At 40.5% G+C, this 25,635-nt stretch overlaps 1 protein-coding gene across 1 annotated transcript in view; it reads left to right on the forward strand.

Moving 5' to 3' along the window:
* The window catches only part of NRP1 (neuropilin 1), a 147,699-nt gene that overhangs the window by 67,640 nt on the left and 54,424 nt on the right, over window positions 1-25,635 (forward strand). The window contains 2 exon segments of the mRNA XM_069958963.1: window positions 12,915-13,070; window positions 13,817-13,983. Coding sequence (XP_069815064.1) covers window positions 12,915-13,070; window positions 13,817-13,983 — 323 coding nt within the window.

Raw genomic sequence — 25,635 nt, forward strand, 5'->3', positions numbered from 1 at the left:
CCACCAAGTTGCAATACTACAAATGTCCTGTGGACAGATGTGGCACTGTTTCAGTAAAAAGCAGCCATATTTTTGAGATGCTGAACAACCACTTTAAATTGCATGAGAATTCACTAACTATGATAATACTACAGAGTGGGCAGAGGGATAACTACATAATAATACCTAATTCAGAGGCTGGAAAACTGTTTGGGGTTGTCACCCTTGGATAGGTAGACCAAACATGAACAAAAATTAATCTGAATAACAGAGAGAGAACAAAACGTAGAACTTTTTCAGATATTTATACGTATTATAACATTGTTTTTTGTTTTTTTTTAAATAAACTATTTGTATATGAGTTGAACTAAAGCTGTAAATCCACATTTGGCATCCCTTCTGGATTCTGCAAAGTGGTAATAAGCAACCAACTCTCCTTCATCTAATTTGCAAGCAATTTGTCCTCTGTGCCCAACACAAAAGGCGTCATTCACATTCCCAGTTTTCACACTTTGACCACACAAGAGAACAATGGTGATTTTTTTGTTCCCACTCACTCAGAAAGCCCTTTGTGCGAAGTTGTGTAAATATTCCATAGATATGAATCTGACTTGTGGATCTGCTTACAGAGTCCATTCACAACCATAGATGAATAGGTGATAACTGCAGATCTCGTAATTGGTGATTGGTTTGTTTTTCTCACAGTTTTATGTCCGATCGGGTCTATGAATAGATGGATGCATTATGTATTATGGGGACATGTAAGACATTGGAAAATGGAATCATCTTTCTGCTTCTATTGTCTAATAAGCAGCATATATATCTCCATAATAAAAAATTTGAGATCCGTTATGCCCAATTCCATTGTAGGCGACATTGGAGTAGTTTGACCATTTCTGTAAAAATTAATGAGTTTGGCCTTCATTAATCTCCTATCTATGATCCAACACTGTAGAGCATAACGTTGCCCATGCACATAACACAGCTGCCCTCTCCCCATTGCGTATAGATCCATGCCTGTCCAAGCATACATATACTGTAAATATGTTCAACCGGCAGCTAGAACTCCTGATTTCCCCTTACACATATACGTTTAACTTGGTTGAGCATGCAAGTTTCCTCAATAGGGAGAAGATGCTGCCAGATTCCACTAGTAGACGCTTTTCTCACTAAGAACAAAAGGATCGAGATCTTTCTCACTTAGACATCTGAATGACAAATCAGCCTAGGTTAGCACTTTGCATAGTGCTCAGGTTGGTATACAACCCTGCTTAGCTAGGCAGTAGAGATGAGCTTACCTTAAATGCTTGGCTTCGTCCACATCCGAAACCTTCGGCGTTTGATAACAGGTGGCTGAAAAAGTTGGATGCTCCCTGGAGAACGTTGATAAAGTCTATGGCTTTCGAGGGCTGCACCCAACTTCTTCAGTCACCGGTAGTCAAATGCTGAGAGTTTGGGCTCGGACAAACCTGAGTGAGCTCAAGGTTAGCGCATCTCTACTAGGCAGGTTTACCCATTCATATCATAACTCCTGTATACTGCCATTAAGGTTGTCACTAGAGATGAGCAGACCTGGCCGAGGTTTGGGTTTGTACGAACCTGACCCATCAGTATTTGAATCCCGCTGTCTTCCCGTTCCTTGGGGAAGGTGGAGATAGCACAAGTCCGGCCTGGAAAACAGGAATACAGCCTAGGTTATTGGCTGTATTCCTGTTTTCCAGACTGGACTCGGGCTGTTTCCACCTTTGCTACGAGACGGGAAGACTATTCAAATACTGATGATTCAGGTTCGTACGAACCAGAACCTCGAACAGGTTCGCTCATCTCTAGTTGTTACCCAGGTGCTCCACAAACAGATATAACATGAATTGTCTGAATAGCTGTGCCGTGTCCAGTGCCGGACTGGCCCACCAAAGGACCGGAGAATCCTCCGGTGGGCCCCCAGCTTTAGAACCAACACAAACACTGAATGACATGTTGTCTCTCACTGGTTCTTCATTGGTGGGCCCCCAGGATCATTTCCTCTGGTGGGCCCCAGATACCCCAGTCCGACACTGGCCGTGTCAGGGAAGGGTCAATTGTTCTGGAAAGTTCCTGCTATTGTTTGGCTACTAACAAGCATCCAGCATGGAGAAAAGCCGCGGACTAGTCACTGAACCACAATTGCTATACCATACCCATCCAGATCCAGGATCATGTTTCCACCCCCCATTTTCTTGCAGAATATGATTTCCAAAACACACCAGAAATCCATTTCTTGCCGCTGTCTGTAGCAGCTAATGACATTTCTCACCTCTGCCGAGCAATATATTACAGTCAAGAACATTTCCTTCCCCGAACAAAGACGGAGTTCTTACATGTTAATTAGTTCTCAGAATAATAGAAATCCAATGTGTTATGTAGCTAGAGCTTGCATGGCAACCGGGGTGTGAGAAACTGTATCAACTCCAAATCATACTGATGAAATCCATAGAACAAAAATGGCTGAAATTTACTTTTCTGGACCCCAATTTACTTGCAAAGCATCCAACCCCCAATATATACACTAGATTATTTTATATTAGGAAGCTATTATGTTTTCTAGGTACGCTATATGTCAGGATAGCAGCACAGAGGCATTCTGGCATACACTGTGGCACATCCATTGACTTTTACAGAACAAATATGGTCCACTAATGACTGTATTCCGTCTATTAAAGTCAATGGGGGAGATTTATCAAACTGGTGTACAGTAGAACTGGCTTAGTTGCCCCTAGCAACCAATCAGATTCCATTTTACATTCCACACAGATTCTTTGAAAAATGGAAGGTGGAATCTGATTGGTTGCTAGGGGCAACTGAGCCAGTTATACTTTACACCATGTTTTATAAATCTCCCCCTATGTGTGCAGAGAATTCCAGTACTCATCAGCTTCTGTATGTCCAGCAGGAAGTGGTGAATTATCTTCAGTCTTATATAGTGCTCCCTGCTGCCACCTCCGTCCGTGTCAGGAACTGTCCAGAGCAGGAGAGTTTTTCTATGGAGATTTACTTCTGCTCTGGACAGTTCCTGGCACGGACAGAGGTGGCAGCAGAGAGCACTGTGTCAGACTGGAAAAAAATGTGCCACTTTCTGTAGGACATACAGCAGATGATAAGTACTGGAAGACTTGAGATTTTTAAATAGACGTCAAAACCTAGAGAGGTTAATTATGATCGCAATATATCTGATTAGTCTAGTCTGAGCAGACATCCCCCCCCCCCTTGTCTTCATGTACTGTATGCGCCAGAGTAAGATATCTCTACGCTCATCTAAAAGTAAAAGGTGACCTTTAATTCAGCCCTCAGCAAAGCCAGATCTGGGAATGTTTATGTATGCTCCTATTTTGTTGAAGCTGCAGCACAGTGTGAGGCTGAACAACAATTCCAGTTCTATTTTACCTGTGGCTCGCTTGTGTAGATAGTTAATTAACTACCGCGATATTCGCTTGATACTCCAGCATGTATTATTCATGGGCTCCAGTGCACATATTTGCATACAACCCTTAGGGTCCCACGGTAAAAAAAAAATATTACTGCTGGAATGAGGATGGGGATAAAGACCAACCTGTCAAAACAATAAAAAAAATACAAGCAAAAATGAACATGTCCTTTAAGGTCAGGCCGAGCGGATGGGCCCAGGTGCCTTGTTTCTTCATTTAGGTAAAAATCCCTTCTCCGAGAATCCCAGCGTATTGTTTTACACCCGCAGCTGTAGGTCTCTTGCTGGAGCGATGTGCGGCAGGCACGTTGATTAAAGTTTCTCACCTCATGCGGGAGCCGGAACACATCACCAGTTTGTCACTCACACATCCTAAGGTGGAAAACAAGTAGCCATTGTCATGCCAGCAAAGTAAATCCTCCTTACAATGGATATGAATGCAGTCACGTATGTATATGCAGGAAAGCTATATTAGACTAAAACAATAATTACAATGTAAGGCTTTATTCACACAACATACACTTTAAAAAAAAAAAATGGCCACTATTTTCCATTAAAACAACAGCCGTCCTTTATATACTGCAATGATGTGCATTGAAGTCAATGCAACAACGGCCATTGTTTTCACACAATGTATGGAACAACAGCCGTTGGTTTGAGTGCCAAACAACGGGCGCTGTTCAATGCATTGGGTGAAAAAAACGGTTGTTGTTGCATTGACTTCAATATATATCATTGCAGTATGAAAAGAATGGCTGTTGTTTTAATGGAAAACAGTAACCGTTTTTTTTTTTTTAAGTATGTTGTGTGAACAGGGCCTAAAGATGATAGATAGATAGATAGATAGATAGATAGATAGATAGATAGATAATAAATAGATAATACATAGGTAGGAGATAGATAGATAGATAGATAGATAGATAGATAGATAGATAGATAGATAGATAGATAGATAGGAGATAGATAGATAGTTTTGAAATTCCACTACTATTATTTAAAGGGGTATTCCAACCCCATAAAAAATTTAAAAGTGGTCCAATGGTACAACGAAGAAAAAAAAGCATACTCCCCTGTCCCAATCCCCTCACTGGCACTTTATTTCTAGAATTAAAAATGTCTTCCAAGATGAAAGAATCATGGACGCCTTCTTCCGAAAACACCGCCACCCTTTTCTATTAAAACAACAGCCGTCCTTTATATACTGCAATGGTGTGTATTGAAGTCAATGCAACAACGGCCATTGTTTTCACACAATGTATGGAACAACAGCCGTTGGTTTGAGTGCCAAACAACGGGCGCTGTTCAATGCATTGGGTGAAAAAAACGGTTGTTGTTGCATTGACTTCAATATATATCATTGCAGTATGAAAAGAATGGCTGTTGTTTTAATGGAAAACAGTAACCGTTTTTTTTTTAAGTATGTTGTGTAAACATGGCCTAAAGATAGATAGATAGATAGATAGATAGATAGGAGATAGATAGATAGATAGATAGATAGATAGATAGATAGATAGGATATAGATAGATAGGAGATTGATAGATAGATAGATAGATAGATAGATAGATAGATAGATAGATAGGAGATAGATAGATAGATAGATAGATAGATAGATAGATAGATAGATAGGAGATAGATAGATAGGACATAGATAGATAGATAGATAGATAGATAGATAGATAGATAGATAGATAGATAGGAGATAGATAATACATAGGTAGGAGATAGATAGATAGATAGATAGATAGATAGATAGATAGATAGATAGATAATAGATAGATAGATAGATAGATAGATAGATAGATAGATAGGAGATAGATAGATAATACATAGGTAGGAGATAGATAGATAGATAGATAGATAGATAGATAGATAGATAGATAGATAGATAATACATAGGTAGGAGATAGATAGATAAATAGATAGATAGATAGATAGGAGATAGATAGATAGATAGATGATAGATAGATAGATAGATAGATAGATAGATAGATAGATAGATAGATAGATAGGAGATAGATAGATAATACATAGGTAGGAGATAGATAGATAGATAGATAGATAGATAGATAGATAGATAGATAGATAGATAGATAGGAGATAGATAGATAATACATAGGTAGGAGATAGATAGATAGATAGATAGATAGACAGACAGACAGACAGATAGATAGATAGATAGGAGATAGATAGATAGATAGATAGATAGATAGATAGATAGATAGTTTTTAAATTCCACTACTATTATTTAAAGGGGTATTCCAACCCCATAAAAAATGTTAAAGTGGTCCAATGGTACAATGAAGAAAATGTCCCAATCCCCTCACTGGCATTTTATTTCTAGAATTAAAAATGTCTTCCAAGATGAAAGAATCATGGACGCCTTCTTCCGAAAACACCGCCACCCTTGTTGTGTCTGATGTTGCAGTTTGCTCCAAAGCAGTAGATGGAGCTGAGTCGCAGTACCAGGCATCACCTGTGGGCACTGTTTTTGGCCATGTGTTTGTAATCCTGGATCCTTTAATATACAACCTAACTATATGCTAAAAAAATATACACCACCTCTTGTCTACAGCTTTCATTGTTACCGATTTGGAATTCCATTGTGGAGTTTCCGACGGCATTGTAGCCTAGAACAATATCTAGCATCTAAAATCAACAAACACGTAAAATTTAAATACCCATATAAATTTAGTTTTTATTTTTTTTCCCATAGACCTATGTGGCTTAAATTTCCACAGCTGACCTAAGCCACGTGTAATACGGCCATATCAGTGACAAAAGCAGCAGAAAAACATTGGAAAACATAAGGAAAAAATTTCCGGTCCTAATGACCCTGTGCGTTTGACCATAAATCCTTGAGACCTCGAGATGTGCCTAAAATTCAGGGTCAGATCTTTGGAGTGCTGTGTAATGGTCATAGGAATGTCAGCCATGAGATAGTGACCTCGCTGGAGCATGAAGCACATAGTAACTAAAGAGCAGTAAAAGCCGCATGAGAAATGAGAGGGTCTACCTGCTAAATGTAGCCTCTACAAAAGGTGGTAAAAAAAAAAAAAAAAAAGTAGTCAAAAATAGACATTGTACAATACATTATAGATGTACGTCATTGATTTTTATTTATTTTTTTCCTAATCAACTGGTATCAGAAATTTATTTAATCGATTTATAAATTACTTCTATTTAAAGGAAAAGTCTGGTGGGTTATAAAATCCTGTAGCCAGCAGGGGCAGGGAGGAAATTGATTACAAGTACTAACTTACCTTCCCCGTGACCAGGGTGAGCAGCGGGACCCCCACTGGAGGTATGACGTCACAACTTGGGGGAACATGCCTTTCAATCAAGGTCCGCGGCTTGTTCCGCGGGCATTTTCCTCCAAGTTGTGATGACGTCACGACTCTGGGGGGGTCTTTCCTGGCTGATGGACTGGCTGTTCAGCCAATCAGTGACTGGAGCAGCGTCCAACCCCAGTCACTGACTGGCTGAGTAGCCAGTCCATCAGTTGGGTCGTAATGTGTCAGGCTCTAGAGATCCCAGAGCCAGAGGGGGGTCCCGCAGCTGATCCCGGCGCTCACCGCAGGCTCGTGGAGAGCTAAGTTAGTACATGTTGTCAATTTTCCCCTGCCCCTGTTGGCTGCAGAATTTTATAATCCGCCAGAATTTTATAATACGTCTCCAGTTCAGGTGCGGTTTGCAATTAAGCTCCATTCACTTCAACTCCACCCAAGCTGGAGACAAGAGTGAGGCTGTCTCTGGAAGAAAGTGACCATGTTTTTGTAGCGCTGAATAACCCCTTTAAACATCTAAAGTCTTCCATGTCTGCTGCTCTGAACAGTTCCTATCATGGACAAAGGTGGCAGCAGCGAGCACCACTTCAGACTAGAAAGAATACACAACTTCCTGTAGGACATACAGTAGCTGATAAGTACTGGAAGACTTTAGATGTTTAAATAAAAATTGGTTTGGAAAAAAAAAATGCTGGAAATAGTATAATAAAACTTATAGTATGATAATTATAGTGATAAAAAGAAGGTTTATATTGTTTGTAGCCCTTGCCCTTGGGCAGGCTGATATGAATACAATTTTGGAACTCTAGTCTTGGCTCGACTTCAATGCCTAAGTCAATAAAATAAACACCCTTCTAGATGAAGGCACAGAAAGCACTGTCTTCCGATAGATGTTAATGCCATAGCAAATTAAACACTCTATTAATCTCTTTTATCTCAACTTCCTCTGCGTCTTGTCTAACTTTGCTGTCACCCAGACTTGCACTTCTCAAAGTAATGTCTACATATAAATGATGGAACGGAGACCGCTATGATTGGCCCGATCCGAACAGGAGCGGAGTGTAAAAAAAGAAGAAAAGAAACAGTAAAGAGTGTAATAAAGCAATACTTCATGTGTAAATGCGATCAGAATGCAATCCCTGCGAGATTTATAGGCAATGTAACTGAAGAGCGACAATACTTTGTAGTCAGTCGTTAGAGCGACTTCCATTTATATAGGGAAAAAACATGCAATTGGATTTATCCTTTATGCTTTAGTTTGCTTTAGTTATAAGTGTTTGATGTCTTCCGGAATTGATGTCACATATTGTGCGTGGGATTGCATTTCACTCTCTTGCAACGGTAGTCGCAACTAGTGCTGAGAAAACCTGTCAAACTGTTCGGGATTAGCATCGTTCTCCAAACCCGAACTCTTGCCATTTGATTTCCATGGCTGCAGAAATTGGATGCCACCCTAGGAAGTCCTGGAAAACATGGATACAACCATGGGCTGCTCGGGATTGGAGAACGTTGCTAACTTGAACAGTTTGACGGGTCCACTCAACACTAGTCACAACCCCTATAACGCTATACCGAGTTGCCAAACATGGCCGAGCATTCCTGTGTTGTCTATGTGGACCGAACAATTGTTCTCCTGTTCCTGTTCCATTTCCGTGGTGTTTCCATCCAACTTTTTGACGTTTTTAGTTGAACTAGACACCCTTCCTCTCCTCTGTCAAGCAGGGGGCACCTGGTTTACTTTTTGAGTCTCCTATTGACCTTCATGACATTCATGGGGTTTGTTACTCAAATCAAGCATACGAGCATTGAAAAATGCTCGACCCAAGTGACAAGCACTTGAGCATTTTAGTGCTTGCTCAACACTATTTCTCACTTGTAGCAGATAGGACAGACATGAATGTCAGATGGAAAACTCAACAAAGATAAAAATCACATAGACAACATGACCCAGTTGGTCAACCACCATTAATGGGATCGGCTGACATGATGGCCAGTAGTGAAGACTGATGCCGTCCATCAATAAGTCTGGTCCTTTCATTAATGTAATTTTTATAATAATTTAGCAACTTTCTTTTTATTTTATTTATATGAAGAAGTCGGCTTATTAATGATCAAAAGGTGATGGTGATCGTTCAGCACTTGATAGGTGCTAGAATTGTAACTTCTCCAATTATGCCTGAAAGTAATCAGATCCAATTTATGGGTAATAGGAATGGAGATACTTTAACCTTTTGTTTTCGAGCGGTCGATGGGAGAAGTGTACTTAGCGATGAAATTTAATTGATTTTTTTTTTACTAAGACTCGGCTCGGCCATTGTTCGCCATCATATTCAGTTGCATAAAACTAAAGACTGAAAAATGAGAAATTATTTAAAGGGGAAAATAATTTTCTATAAACAAAGGATTACACGATTGAGTTTCCTGGCAGAGCTTTGTGAACAGTTGTATGGGGGCACGGAGTCCCTGGAAACGGTACATCGCTTATTTGTCTTTTACATGAATAGAGCATGCTGATGTGGGGAAACTGGTGCCGCAATCCTTTTTTTAAACCGCTCCCTAGTTTCAGTGCATGGTGCTGGTCTATTGCCGAGCACCAACCGGGAATCAAGCAGATCCCCTACTCTCCGTGACGTAGCTCCATTAGAATCAATGGAGCCGCGTCACAGAAGGGAGGGAAGACCGTCCCACTGGGGGCCAACCTCCAGTGCTTCTTTCCTGGTTGGTGCTCGGAAGTAGACCAACACCATGCACCAGGGAGCGGTTAAAAAAAGTACTGTAGCACCGGCATCCTTTGTTATTCATGTTATCCATTCATATACCAAGTAAAAGTTGGGTTAAGATGCAAGGAAAAATTTTATAATTAAAGAGGTTTTCCTGGAATAGAAAAAACATAGCTGTTTTTATCCACATACAGCCTCACTCTTGTCCTTAGGTTGTATGTGGTATTGCAGCTCAGTTCCATTGACGAGAATGGAGCTGAATTGTAATACCATTTAGACACGTAATGCCCTAGCCACATTATCTACAGGATATGGCATAACTAAGAGATTAAGGCATAATTAAAGGACCCCGAAATCCCCACTGGATGGAGCTTTGGACCAGACACAAAAATCACTCCTCCATCCATTCTCTATAGAGATGCAGGTGGTAGACAAATGCTGCTTCTGGCTATCCACGACGGCTCCATAGAGAATGAATAGAGTGACGGGCGCACATGCCTACACTCATATTTCAGATTCCCCATTTTCAGGATTTGGGGGGCCCCTGTGGTCAGAACCCTGCAATCTCTTAGTTATGCTTAATCCTGTGGATATTGTGGATAGGCCATTACTTGTCTAGATGGAAATACCCCTTTCAACAGACGTCCACTAGAGCAAGATGTGCGGAAACACCCCCATTCACCTTCGCAAACTCCCCACCCTACAGGAACACAGGCAGTAACACAATAGTCTACACTATCTGCCACAATCTTTGGGTGACCAAAAGTTGACCTTATAGAGACGGACATAGATCTAGTTGGTTCTCTATAACCCAAATAGCATCATCATCCAATTTGTGGCCAATTCTACGGTGACGCAATGTGTCCTAGACAACAAGAGTTCTAGAATTACAGCGACTCTAATAGGATTGCCTATGCCCATAAATATAGACCACATAAACCTGTCCTTTGTATTGCTTAATCTGCAGACAGACCATCACGCGTATAGATTCTTCCTTTGTACATCTCTATCGATCGGGAAGAAAGTCTTTTGTTCCTCGTTTCCCAGGCCGACATTATTCGGTCTTTCTCCATTGGAGTTCTTTTCTTTTTTTTCCAATAAACTGGAATGGGAAAGGTCATATAAATATGTGTATATCATTAGTTCCTGGGAGATAAGCGGGTTTAATTACTTCCTCTCATCTCCGACTAGACATTTGGGCTGAAGTTGTTAATTATAAGCGTTAATAATAGATACACAAGGAACGCAAGTGGATGATTTGCCGCGGCTCATAATTTTAATATGTCGGAGGAAAATCATGAAACAAGCTCTTGCAAAATCTAGAAATAGGATCAAAATTTCTTAATTTTTTTAAAAAAATTCTTAAATTTTTTAAAAACATTTGGCTAGATAGATTGATAGACATAGATGGGCAGATCTACTGGACTTGAATGGGCTTTATTAATAATTTGTGCTTTATCCAGCTCACCACAGATCAATATTGCATTAGCCGGACAGGGAATGCCCATTCAAAGAAATTCAATACTTCTTTGTATGGTGTTGTCTCGGCGGCTCCTGACCGTATAATAATCACAGACAAAGTAAAGTACTAAGATGTCCAGGGGGCAAACTAAATGTAGACATCCCAAATAATTCCATGAAAATTATAAGCCAGTGAGTCACAAACAGGCCCTTCAATCCCAGCTCCCAACCCAACAAAGTTCTTCTGTTTCCAGTTCAATGACTGGCTTGTTTATATTTCAAAGAAGGCACCTGAGTTCAGCGGCTGACATTTATTGTTTAAGTGGTTTCAACCCAATCTTTATGACTGTGTCTGTATGCTTTACTTCTTGAAGGGGAAAAAAAAAGTTGGCCCGTATTAATAAGAGATGGCCACTGAGACCGAACATATTTTATGAGCAGTTTGAAGGCTGCGGTTTAACCATTTTTGGTCATTTTAAAATTTCTAAATTAAAACAAAAAAAAATGAAATATTTTTATTTGTTTATGTTTATTTCTAACTTAATACTCAAATCTAATATTCACACTATTGTAATGGGAAAATGGATTTGTTTGCTGTCATCTATTATTAATATAGCACTAACATAATCCGTAGTGATGTAAACTGAACACGTCCATCTCCAATGTGTGTCACAATCCAATTCATGTGTCAAGCCGGTTAATAGTCAGAGTTGTAATACGACCCTCTAAATAGTGTACAGCAGTTCTCTAATGTTCCATAGGGAGCGACCTTGTGATCTTCTCAGACCCAAGTACCCCAGGGCTGAAGTATGACCTACACCTACTAGTATAGGCCAAAATCCTTTCCCATACTTAGTTAGACTAAGGTTGGACTAGGATAAAAAAAAATACTATCATTACTTTTATCATTGAAGTCCCCAGTAAATCATATGGGGTCGGGGGGGGGGGGGGGGGGGGGGGGAGGCTACAACTCGATCAATCTTTTAAAAGTTTTCTTGTTGATTATTTTTCTTTTTTGTCTTTTTTTATTTAATGAATGTTAGTCTTAAAAATAGTATACATATATTTTTCAGCCTTGTAGACCCAAAGGTATTATCTAGAGTTAAGCGAATCAACAGTAATATTCATCAAATGTAATGAATCGGCTATCGGTGCATCTAGTCTTGTAAAAATGCAATTCGCTGAAGTAGTCAGGAATGAGACACTGGACTAACTCTTTCCAGATTTCTTTGGAGAATCAGAATACTTGGAAAAGTGGAAAACTTTTGCAAGATTAAATTAATCAATCTTTGATCCATCAGCATCTCGTTCGATTAATTGAATATTACTGCAGATTTGCCAAACTCTAGTGTTATTTTATGAATGATTTCACGGACCTGAACAGAATCCATCTCCTTCCCCCGCTTGCAGCTGAGAGTTTAGTCTCTTCTTACTTCCATTGCAGAATGATTCTTCCTAGCTATACTACCACGTTAAGACTTTCCTGACAACCAGGACAGAAAGCTATTTCTATTGGCTGCTTTGCAGTGAACATAGATAGGCTCACTATGGAGAGTGCTGAATGTGAGGAGAGTGACTGAGCGTGTGTGACCACCAGTGCTTAGCCCAAAAGGTGGACATGCACATTGCTATACACTACAAACACCAAGTAAATGTTGTGAATCCTCTATGGCACATTTTTGTTAATGGAAAACACCACGATTTTTATGAACTGTGCAATAAACATTAGAACAATCATTCTATATACTGTATACTATGTATTGTAGATCCTATTGCTGATTCAAAGCAGCAATTTCTTAAGTAATTGATAGCCTCTTAGCGCTCAGCTCAACAAAAGCCCATTATAATAGGTGTTTATTATTGTGGGTGATACCATTTCCTCCTGACCTTTATGGATAATAAATAAGTGTACACATTTCATATAACATACAATAATACAATATAATGGCAACAAAACAATTATTGGAATTTTTATGTCAACCAACTTTTTTTGTTCCCTCCCTTTACAGTGGGACCTCACATTGGACGTTATTGCGGACAGAACAACCCAGGACGAGTCCGGGCCTCATCTGGAATCATGTCCATTGTTTTTCATGCAGACAACGCAATAGCAAAGGAAGGATTCTCTGCAAACTACTCGGTATTACAGAGCAACGCAGAAGAAGGTCAGCCCTGCATCATTTATCTGTGTTATGTATCTCACTGCACAGCCAGTCACATAAAACATTGAAGAAACTTCTACATAAATCAGAGGACAGGAGGAATATTGCACTTTTCTTATATTGCACCAAGGTATTATCTATAGAAAGCGGTAACGAATACATAGGAATAGGATAACACACACTGTAAATAGGTTATCCTCTAGGAAGATGATATGTAAGGTCCGACATTATCTAAATACAAGTCCCTTAGAAAAACATGCCCGTGATTCTCTGATGGAGGATATTTTAAAGTTTTGGAACTTTTGAAGGACACGGTGAAGAACAACTGGAAAAGATTATGTGGCCTTATATAGTTCCGTTTTATTGTCATGGAAGAGCAATGTTCTGACCTCATAGCACTTAGTAAGGTTAGTATTCATAATAGCAGGAACAGCAAGGCAGCTTAACTTCAAAGCTGACCTCAATTACAAGGAACACATAATATATTACGATAGGCCCACCGGCAGGAAAAGGGTGGACAGGCCTGAAATCCATAGAAAAATGAAATGAGACTTATATTTGTCAACATGGATGACCCCCACCATACAGAGTCATGTCAAGTATAGATGAACGACTAAATGAGTTTTACGCTGCATTACAATTGTCATGCTACTGTCTACTATAAATAAAATCAAGTAACGTAGATCATAATGTATGAAAGATGGCTCCTAACAACACAGTTGATACTATACCAAAAAATTATTTTTCAGATTTTGTATGCAAAGACCCACTCGGCATGGAATCGGGGGAGATAACGCCGGACCAGATCACGGCATCTTCACATTATAGCACCAACTGGTCTACGGAAAGATCGAGACTCAACTATCCTGAGAACGGATGGACACCTGGTGAGGACTCGGTTAAAGAGTGGATACAGGTATGTGCCAATGATATTATAACAAAGAAAAAATACATGTTTATGACTATAAGATCTGCAGAAATTCTTTGTTATGTTTTGGTTGACTTCATGTTATGGTCCATAGCTGGAATTTTTAGGAATCATCTGGGTGAGCTAGACAGCAGGTGTTTGATGTCCCTGCAATGCCTCCGCAGGGGAAATGAAGCATTACACAGTGAAATCGAAAGTTTTTATTATTTAAAGGATTTTGCAGTCTTTTTTAATTTTTTTAATTTTTTAATTTTTAATTTAAAAGTTTTAATTAAGTTGAAAAAAAAGTTATTCTCTTCTTGGATATCTGCTGTTGTTTAAATGTTCAAATGCTTAGCAGTTCCTGCTGAACACTACTCCCTGGTCCCATCCTGACACACTTAAAATGGCTGGAAAGGTGACGTATACAAGTATGTCCTGCTAGATAACTCCTTTAGATTTGTCAAGCATTCTCAAATATGAGCGGATTCCAGTTGACTTTAGTGGTCAACATAGAGTTGATGGGTTGTTGAAATATACAAAATGGAGCCATCTTCTGGTACTTGTTCATGGTATAACACCTGTTACCTAGGAGGAGAGCCTCCACCTACTCATTTCTAGTGACCCTCAAGCAAAGCTCCTCATTGCTCATAGTCCTAACCCAATGGACAGAAGTAGTTTTGCACCACAGATGGGGATGATGTTGGATGTGGCTGACCCAGCAGTCTTCACTATGGTTCATGGACTCTTACAGTTTATAGATATGAGAATAGTTAATCAGTGAGACTCCAGAAAACACATATAGAGCTTATAAAAAATATCTTGAGATTCTAAGACTGTGCGTAAGGAGATTATGCTCAACACAAAAGAGGCAGATCCTGCTGAGAGGCAATGTGCCAAGCAATTACAGCGGAGATATTTGCATATTACATCATATGCATAAAATAGAGGATGCAAAGGATATTTTAATTAAGATTTTTAATTTAGGTGTTCCCCGCTGTGGTGTTATTGCCGCACTATCTTAAGAATCTGTCATTGTGGATAAAAGATCCCAGTCTGCTTCTTTGTATTATTGATGTTTCTCCATGATGTATCTTTATTTCGCTGTTGTTGGAAACCACTGGCTCAGTGTGAAGTTCATCCAAAGACCATGATGACGTTTATCCACCATGAGTTAACCTACTCTTCGTTTTGTTAAGTGTTTTCAAACTTGCTGCTCTCCAGCTGTCGGCTGGTGGGACGTGATGGAAGTTGTAGCAAACACTTGACTCAATCCAGCTTACCACCAGTGTGGAAGTGCCGGGCCAGCACAGTCCAGTATGGGACTTGAACAAAGAGAAGGCAAGGAACCGACGTGTTTCGGCCTAATTCATCCCCTAGTCATAGTTGACCATGGATAATGGACGTTATAGTTTTGCAATGGCTGACGAGCCACTGTTCTAGGCCTAACCTAATGATAACGTTAAAGCGACGCTGTCTCTTGTGTATTTTAAAATTTTTGAGAATTCTGGAAGCATCTTACTTTCAATTTATCTAATACACATCAATGACAACAGAAAATAGTGGAGCTCTAGTGTATTGGAAGATGCCTTGGTTGTAGATATCTATTGCCATCAGGTCGACACCTAGCAAAGGTTTTCTGTGTTGTCCTAGCTTTTGGCCTTATGTACTTGTTGAATGTTACTTCTCACTTGGATGACCAGAAACTGGGATGCTTTGAACGTCCTTCTTCCTTGATGATTGACTGATTTATTCCAGGTACACATATGGCAGTCTAGCATACTTACCATATAACATGGTTGCACCTGATCATGCTTTGTAAATAAAAACAACAGTATATCAGATTGTCCATACATCAGGCATTGTGCCCCATGGATTCGGCAATGGTTCCTATTTGTTCCATAGGGTGTTCCCATCCAGGCCAGCTCCAAATTGTCAGACATAGTTGAACCCAACCTTAGTGGACACTTTAAGAAGCTTTTTGTCTTGGGATGTCTTGTGCATTGTGTGTTTGCTCCTTGTCATCAGATTTATTGTAGGCTTTACCTGTTACAATAAGGGAGTATTGTAACCAAATAGATTTATATATGTATGAAATCACAAATTACATAGATCTCCACCAGTACGTGTTATTTCTTGCTGAGGACACAACATGTTTTTATTATGTCTACCTTTTATACCGAGAAAGCTTAAGTGCAGATCAGTTCTTACTTCTAGTGGACTGTGGCTATGCATTCATAGTGAACTTTTTATGGTATGCTAATATTTTATATACGTGAATAGCTGCATTCATTGGGGAATATCATTTGACAACAGAGCGAAGACTTTTTGCTAGCAGGATGACATACTATACTACTATCCGTGCTTACAGTCTGCTAGCTTGTCTTTTACGCCTCCAAAAATGTTGATGTTTCTTCCAAACCATCCAGCAGCTCGCCCCCTTGACATAGCTAATGGGTAAACTGTGTGACCTCTGAACCTCCTGCTGTTTCCAGTGGGAGGAAATGCCACTTAATACGTAAAATGTTACGGCTTGCTCTAGCTGGCCTTAATTCTCATCTATCATCACTCTATCTGTCTGTCTATCTATCTATTTATCTATCAATCTATCTATCCATATAGCTAAAATCCTATGGGCCTCAGAGCAAATTTTACCACCTTAAGCTTCTTGTTCAGACGCATGGGTGCTAGTGCCATTGCTTGGATCTATAAAGATATATATTTCAGTGCACGATAATGTATCATGCAATAATAGTCAAACAGTTGCTAAATAATACCACTATACAGGGAACAACTATTATTATCATTATACATATTACCAATATACTGTTATTAAAAAAAATCCCAGTATTTGAAAGCCATGATGTACAGCTGGGTTCTCATCTTGATGTCTGCAGCCCATTACAGGTGGAATAACGCTGTGATGTCATCTTGCCGCCTGTTTCGGGATGCTATCGTCCTTAGTATACTTTCGACTAGTTACGTCGAATTTAGAATCCGGTTAAATTTGGATACAGAGGTACCCAGATTGCCCTGGAATTTCCCACACAAAGTGTGTACAGGAACGGGGACTCCTGTCAAAGAAAGGAGTCCCTGCTCCTGTACAGTACACTTAGCAAATGGGCCAAGTGCAGAGCTCCTGGCCCAGCAAGTGTAATGAGTGGAAGCTGCAATGCATATACATAACTTGTTTCCTCCTGGCTACTCAGTGTACAGAAGCAAGGACAAAATGAATCCAAATTTTTTTTTTTTTTTTAAAAAGGTCAGATTTTAACAAATCCATTTTTTGTGAATTTTTTTGTGAAATATGGTTAGTCCTGAATCAATTCACTCATTTCTACTCCCAACCCCTTATAGGGTAAAGGCCCAAAGTAGAGTGTGGCTTACAAGAGTAAGGGGCCTATTCCACGGAGCGATAATCAGCCAAATCGACCCGATTCGGCCGATTATCGCTTTGTGGAATAGAGAGAACGATCAGCCGATGATCGTGTCATCGGCTGATCGTTTATTTAGGTTCAAACCTAAAATCACCTGTAACGATGTCCCTGCAGCCCTCGCTAACGATTGTCAGGCCGTGGAATAGGCCCAGTAAACAAGCGCCGATCTAGCAGATTGGCGTTCGTTTACATCGTTGATCGGGCCCTGCTCGGCCCGTGGAATAGGACCCTTAGTGGCAGCGCAAGGAGTCAATGGCTCCCTGTTCCATCACAGTTCCCCACTGGCTCCTCATCCTGATACAGTTGGAGATGGTTGGATCCAGTTCATGCATCCCCTCTGTTCCCCTCTGTTTTCCTCCTATAGAAATACCTAAGCCAGACAGACTTTCTAATAATACAACTTAATTCTGTGGTGTATTGGGATCTGGAACAATAGAAAAGAAGGTCACAGGCGCCCCCCTCTTCCTCCCTACCTGGCTTCTGAGCATATTTCCCGTGCGGCTTATAATATCTTAATGAAAGTGCATTTCACTACATTTTTACTCACCGACCATTAATAATAGGGAGGCATAAAAATTTAACACACATGTCCAAGCTGCTCTACATCTAAAATGACAGGCGAACAAGTAGTTAGGGAGATGAGGAATCAGGACTGACGTTCCATCGTATATCTTCGGAAAGAGCTTGAATGCACAATGAAACACTTGAGAAACCGCATCATAGCAAAACTGTAAACACCATCCTGCTAAAATGAATGTAATGAATAATGGATGGTCAATCAGCAGATCTTCCAAGCCTTTATACATATTCCTGCAGCAATTCTGCCGACTAAAAATGTCATCTGTCTTTGCCAAATAACATGGTATTCAGCAACAATTACTCACTCATAAAGTCCGGTCGACGTGCATGGGAAAATGTGGGATGTATTGGAATCGAGCAACGAGTGTTTCTTATTTATGAAATGATTCTTCACTGTCAGCATCTGCTGCTTTATCTCCATCCTTGGCCGTCTTACCGCTCTACAACACAGAGGATCTAGACAGGAAACTAATGCCCTGGTGGCGACACAGGAGAAATACAATATGTTTAAAGGGAAAATAACAAGAACACCGAATCCATAACATACAGACAATTATGGTGGATGTATAAGATTAAATTTTTTTTACAGTAATTAAAACATTTCATACTGGTTCAAAAATATTTAAAATATTTTTAAACAACCGTTGGCAAATTTGAGAAATTCAAACATTTTTTTTTATAAATTCTGATTTAAAGGTCATATATCACTGATCAATGGAGTGCCGACACCTAGCACCCCCACTGATCAGCTATTCAGCGATACACAGTAAACAAGGGCGGAAGCAGTTGGCTCCATTCACTGTTCAGTGGTGGTAATGTCGTGGTAAGGTAACTGAATGGCAGCCATGAGTAATCAGGTCTGAACAGAGCCAATATGTTTCAGCCCCGTTCACTGTGTAGTGTGGGTGCTGAACAGCTGATCAGTGGTGGTTCCAGGTGTTGTGGATACTCCATCAATCTGTTTTCCCCTGAAAACCCCTTTAAATCTTTGGTTCAATCCCCTTCTACATTGGCCGATAATAGGTAGATAATCAACTAGTGTAATTCTGCATTTACACGAAACGATAATTGGCCCGATCGTACGATTAACGATGTCAGAGTAACGATTTTTTTTTTTCATAACGATCAGCGTTTAGACGGTACGATATATCGTACAAAAAATTCATTTTGCAATCGTTTAAGCCTGTCTCACACATTGGTTAAATCGGCAAACGACTGTTTACACGGAACGATCTTCGAATTTTTTGCGAATGACGAACGACGATTTGCGAACATGTTGTAAGATCAAAATGAACAATTTCTCGTTCGTCGTTTGATCGTTCGCTGCGTTAACACGTACGATTATCGTTCAAATTCGATCGTTATCGTGCAAATTCGCACGATAATCGTTACGTGTAAACGCAGCATAAAAGTGTTAGTGATCTGCCACCCATCTTCAGGGGATGTGCAATTGATAGCAATATATTTAAATGGTTGCACAAACAATACAGGGATCATTTGTGCGGCCTGTCTCAGTAGTTTACCGTGCCCTCTAAAGGCATTGCAAATGATCACCTATCTTACTGATCGGTGCTGATTTGCATCCTTGAATGGCCCCATATCTTGTGTAAAAAGACTCTTAGAAATTCTGAATCAGTGATTGATGCTATGCACACTCATACAGTAGAGGCTGTCAATTTCTGAGTAGTACCGCCTACCGGACTCCTAAGTGCAGAATAAATAAATAGTTATACAGAATCTTAGTCCACAATTATGTATATGCTCCAATCTTTCATGTCTATACTATGCTGTCTCCAGCTTGGACTATATTTTCGACAAGACCTCTTCACTTTAAAGGGTATCTATGACTTTGGCGGCACAGTTCGCTGTGAAAATGCAGACAGCTACAGTAGGCTGTCTCTCCTGACAAAAGAAAGGTACAGGAACCCCCGGAAGCGCCATAAATTGCTTTGGAAATGCATTACAGTGCAGTCTATGGCGCCTCCGGGAGTTCCTGTACCTCGCTTATGTCAGGAGAGACAGCCTACCTGTCGGCATTTTCACAGTGTATCCCCCCAAGCCGATGTAGTGATAGGTACCCTTTAACAATGGTGGATGTTCATTTTAAAAATGTGGAGATTTTACAGTAACCAGCCAGATGACAAAGGTCCTTTGAGTCAGTATCCACCTTATGTTTTAATATATTAGCAATTCTTGTTTATACCATCACAACCACTATGGCCAAAAAGCTCAATATATAAAGCACTTTGTGAGTACAACAAATACTATTTTTGAATTATATATAATATAACACAAGTCCATCTGTTGCTTCGAAAAAAAAAAAATTATACCTTCCCTTTGAAATACTATAAATGGAGTCTCAATTTCGCTAATAACTGATGTATATAGCCCTTCGTAAATGCCAAGTAACCTGGTTACCATGGCAACATTAGATGAAACTAACGAAAAACCTCATAATTTTTTTTTTTTTTTAAACAAAACAGAACAAAGTGATAAACTAAAAACAAACAGCTGCCTATAACATATGTTATCAGAGTCCTGCGCCACTTTCATCTCTGGAAGGGATTTGGTACTATAAATACTACTTCCTGAATACTGGACGCTCTTCGTTTGAAGTTTCTCAAAAATAAGTTGATTTGTAGGAAAAGTTTAGTAGGCATGAAAGTTGTGGCGGCTGAGTTGCCATGTGGTGCTTAGAGGATGATTGGTAGAGGAAGATGATAGATATGTGTAGATTCATAAAAGGGGAGTAAGCCGATAGTGGAGATGATGAGTATTATGATCTGTATTATTCACGCCACACTCTTCTTGTTCACATTGTAGTTTTCCCACAGTTGTGCAGCAGGTTGGAGTCACTGGTTGAAGGCAGGTTGGGGATCACTGGTTGAGGGCAGGTTGGGGATCAGTGGTGGAGGGTTGGTTGGGATCACTGGTTGAGGGCAGGTTGGGGTTCACTGGTGGAGGGTAGGCTGGGGATCACTGGTGGAGAGCAAGTTGGGGATCACTAGTCCAGGCCAGGTTGGGGATCACTGGTGGAGAACAGGTTGGGTACCACTGGTGGAGGGCAGGTTGGGGATCACTGGTAGAGAGCAAGTTAGGAATCACTAGTCGAGGGAAGGTTGGGGATCACTGGTAAAGAGCAAGTTGGGGATCATTAGTCGAGGCCAGGTTAGATATCACTGATGGAGAGCAAGTTGGGGATCACTAGTCAAGGGCAGATTGGGATACCGGCGGAGGGCAGGTTGGGTATCACTGGTAGAGAGCAAGTTGGGGATCACTAGCCGAGGGCAGGTTGGGGATCACTGGTAAAGAGCAAGTTGGGGATCACTAGTTGAGGGCAAGTTGAAGATCACTGGTGAAAAGCGGGTTGGGATACTACCAGAGGTTAGGTTGAGTATCACTAGTTGAGGGCAGGTTACGGATAACTGGTGGAGAGCTTCACAATTTCAGGCATGACTAGGTCAAGCTTGGTCTAAACTCCAATCAGTAAGGTATTGCCAGAAACAAAAAAACATTCTAAGGGACTGCATACTTTTTGGCCTCCCTATTACCATTGTAAGTCATATGTGATGACGGTTATCAATGCAGGTCTTTAGACTCATGGTCAGGTCGTGACTTATTGTGGTTCTTCAGGATAGGATAGGTATCATCTGCAAAAACTCTGCAGTGTTTCTATAGGAAATCTTTATTGTATTTAAAGAGTAATTGTCATGAATAAAAACTTTTGACATATCAGAGACTTGTTAAAAGTTGAATCAATCGGGGCCTGACTGTTCAGTAGAACAAGTGAGGAGGGACATCCCTAGACTTATACTATGTGGCTGCACCCATAATGTAGCAAGGAGAAGAAAGAGAATGCGGTAAGTACTGTACGTTCCCGACTCATTCTCTTGACTGATCGGAGTCTGAACACTCAAAAGATTTTACGTGTTCGTGACATACGACACCCTCAACAATCATAGTATCTCAAACAGATTACATTTTCGTCTAATAGAAAGCTATGAGTATGGCCCAACACAATAATCAACAAAGACCACTACAAACTCAACTGCAGATTTTTTTCTTGGCATAAACCACACAAGCATATGTAGTCTGGCATTACCGGTTTGCCAGCACTGTTTATTAATCCCATTCCTGCCCTAAAAAAAACCTGATTCTGGCCTCCACGGTCTTTTTGACAAATCCAACCCCATTAACAAGTCACTCTAAAAATTGCATGAGTGTTCGGAACACAACGCCGCAATGTATCCATGCACACGCTAAGGACATCTGGCTTCGTACAGTACACAGCCTTTAATACGAAACTGTAATTAATTTTTATGAAAAAACCTGCTAAAAATTTCACAACTATGTAAGGGATGTTTTGAAGCTTTGCTGTAAAGCCCGGCAAGGAGGAATAAGTCACCATTGTGTTGCCAGCATGTATGCTTTAGTGTATAAAATAAATATTTTATGAACCTTTTTAGCCTCGGGAGAAAAATAATTCCATTAATCATCCATTTAACAACAGGTTTTGTTTTATAAACAGTCACTAAAACAGTGATGTAAGCGCATGAAAAATTTACGCCTCTTTGGAAATAAAAGGCGGATTCGAAACTTTGGGGCTTTTCCAACGATAAGGGGATGGTTATATTTCTACATTTAGTCCCCAGCCTACTTATTTGGTGCTTGAAGGTTTCTACAGCTAGGAATCATGGATGGCAGCCAAAACTCTAACAGAGGCAAAGCACTGTGGAGATAAATGTCTTCAGAACACTGGTATTCTAGATAATGCAACTGTTATTCAGGGGGACAGGCGCAATATAGTCAAGGAATACTGGATTCATTCTGCATCTCGGAAGTCAAGATCTTTTGGTAGCCAAGGCCGGGTTTTCAATACCAACCGTCTACCTCTCTTGATGGACCATTATTCAATCTCTCCTAATGTCCCTTCTAGAGGAAGGAAAGCAGCTCTTTAGTTAAGTTGAGATTCAATTTATAGGGAAGTTACTTCCAATAGATGGCACTAGAGGGCGAGCTTTCTTCTCTATGGAGTGCTAATTTGCATACTACTGTATTTTCCCAGTAAGCATTGCCTGACCCGTAGGACACTAGCTTAGCAGTCTCTTCAATAAGACACATTACCCCCTCAAAACCACTTCAAAGCCTCTCACCAAATCAACCAAAGCTTAGATAGAGATGGGTCCTTCTCTTTTTGGAGGAAATTCTGGTTTGGTTCATGTTTTTAAGGTTTTTAGTATTGACTTATACTGTAGTTACCACCAATAGAGAGCCAGCTTCCTTCATTCTAGAGAAGAGCTATTGTGCATGTCTTTTCCAAGGAAGCATTGCCTGGTCTATACGACACCCTTCGCCAATGTTTTTCCCAAAGAGAGGAGTGCCTGGGTACCCTGACTCCTATAACATTGTCAGCATTCCGTAACACCTGTCTACAGATAGATCATCTTCCTTTTGGAGGAGATTCTGGTTTGGCTGTAATCCCTACTTACATTGTAAGGCTCTTTTAAGGTCAAGCTTTGACTTTGCTCCGGATCCCCCCATTCACCAGTAGTAGGGTTCGGATGATTATTGATCAAATATCCAAATGGTTCAATAGAGATATTTAAAGGTTAAATTAAATTTTTTTTTTAAATTACATCCCATATCTCATTGCCGCCCTAGTTTGTTGCCTACTTTGCCTACTTGTCCCCATTGTTTAGTGTTGGCTTGCGTTGGCCGCAGCTGGTTTTAATGGCCACCTGCACAACACAGTACACGGAAACTATAAAAGGAGGTCGATTTCAGTATCATCTCAACTCATCAAGCATCAAGCGCTAATATCTGGGAGTCGGTAATGCCGGTAGCCCATAATGGCAGTCACACTTATAGTCAATAAACAACCATTGATTCTCAAAAAAAAACATCTAGTAAATGTCATCCCATTGTTTTCCCTTTATTTAAAACCCATTCATAATCCTCCATGAGACTGCAGTAATGGAGCACCCATAACCCCACCCCCACTTTAATCTATGGCTAACCAAGCATCGATTGTTGGTTTTCACTGATCTATAGACATGAACTTTTCGCTTTGTATCTGACAGAGAATTACATTATTGCAATGTCAGAGTAAATAAAATAGGCTCCTCCGGTGATCTGTCTATTCTGTGCATACAAGTTTAAGGTAAAAAGTGCAGCGAGCTGCTTTATGGCGCTCCCATCATTTTTCAGCTGGATGTGCTCTGGGCTAAGATAAATTGGCACTTTAATGAAACACTAAAAGCAGCGGCTGCAATCAGCTGAGAAGTGTAATGTGGAGATTGCTCGGCTCTATACATGCACATACTTCAGCCTGTGATAGGTGCATGAGTAATGGGAAATTATGTGTTCGCTAGCTATCTTGGAGACCCTAGAAAAATTAACATACTGTGCGATAGGTCTGAACATCTTTCTTCATTTCTTACTTTTTAATGAACAGTACAGGACAAATAAAAACATTACAGCTCATCACGTAGAAGGACTTACATTAACTCGTGGGGATTTTTTTTCTCTTTTGTCTAGTTTTTACTTTCTGCCGGGAACACTATAAATATTAATAGCTCGTGTACATATAGTAAGTATGATATATGTAAATACAGCCTTATAGACATGCATACACACATCTTGTCCATATATATTATATATGTAGATAGACTACCATTTGCATAACATTCATTCATGGTCAAAAGATGAGTGGGCAAACAGTGACACTCGCTTTATATAACCGATGATCCGTTACCTTTCCATTTAAAGTCTGCAATGTTGGGTGTTGGCCGGAGAACGGAAAGCAGCTGAAGCCTTCAGCTCCCCGGTTCTTCCAAATCTCGGGAGTTAGTTTTTCGAAATGTGGAGGGGGTGGGTGGATATCCCGAACCTCAAGTGTGGGTGAAATCACTGCTGCACAATGAGGCCACAACATGCAGGATGAGAAGGCTTCAGCCGTCTTCTGTTCCCCAGACAACCGCTTTAAGGTGCTGCAACAGTTTGGGCCGACAGGTATTCCTCATGATCCTACTGCTCCCCGATTCTTCCAAATTTCGGGAGTACGTTTTCTCAGATATTGTGTGTGGGGGGGTATCCTGGTCCTCGAGTGTGGGTAAAAACCACTGCCGTACAATGAGGCTGCAACATGCAGGATCAGAAGGCTTCAGCCATCTTCTGCTCCCCAGACAACCGCTTTAAGGTGCTGCAACACTTTTGGGCAACAGGTGTTTCTCATGATCCTTCTGCTCCCCGGTTCTTCCAGATCTTAGGAACTAGTTTTTCAAGAATTGGAGGGGGTGGGTGGATATCCTGATCCTCGAGTGTCTGTAAAACCAATGCTGCACAATGAGGCCGCAACATGCGGGATCAGAAAGCTTCAGCCATCTTCTGCTCCCCAAACAACCCCTTTAAGGTACTGCCACGCTTTTGGCCAACAGGTGTTCTTCATGACCCTTCTGCTCCTTGGTTCTTTAAAATCTTGGGATTTTGTTTTTCAAAATGTGGAGGGGGTGATCCTTGAGTGTGGGTGAAACCACTGCCGCACAATAAGGCCACAACATGCGGGATCAGAAAGCTTCAGACATCTTCTGCTCCCCAGATAACTCCTTTAAGGTGATGCAACACTTTTGGCTGACAGATGTTCCTC

The sequence above is a fragment of the Dendropsophus ebraccatus genome, chromosome 2 (assembly GCF_027789765.1).
Source record: "Dendropsophus ebraccatus isolate aDenEbr1 chromosome 2, aDenEbr1.pat, whole genome shotgun sequence".
In the NCBI taxonomy this organism is placed as follows: Eukaryota; Metazoa; Chordata; class Amphibia; order Anura; family Hylidae; genus Dendropsophus; species Dendropsophus ebraccatus.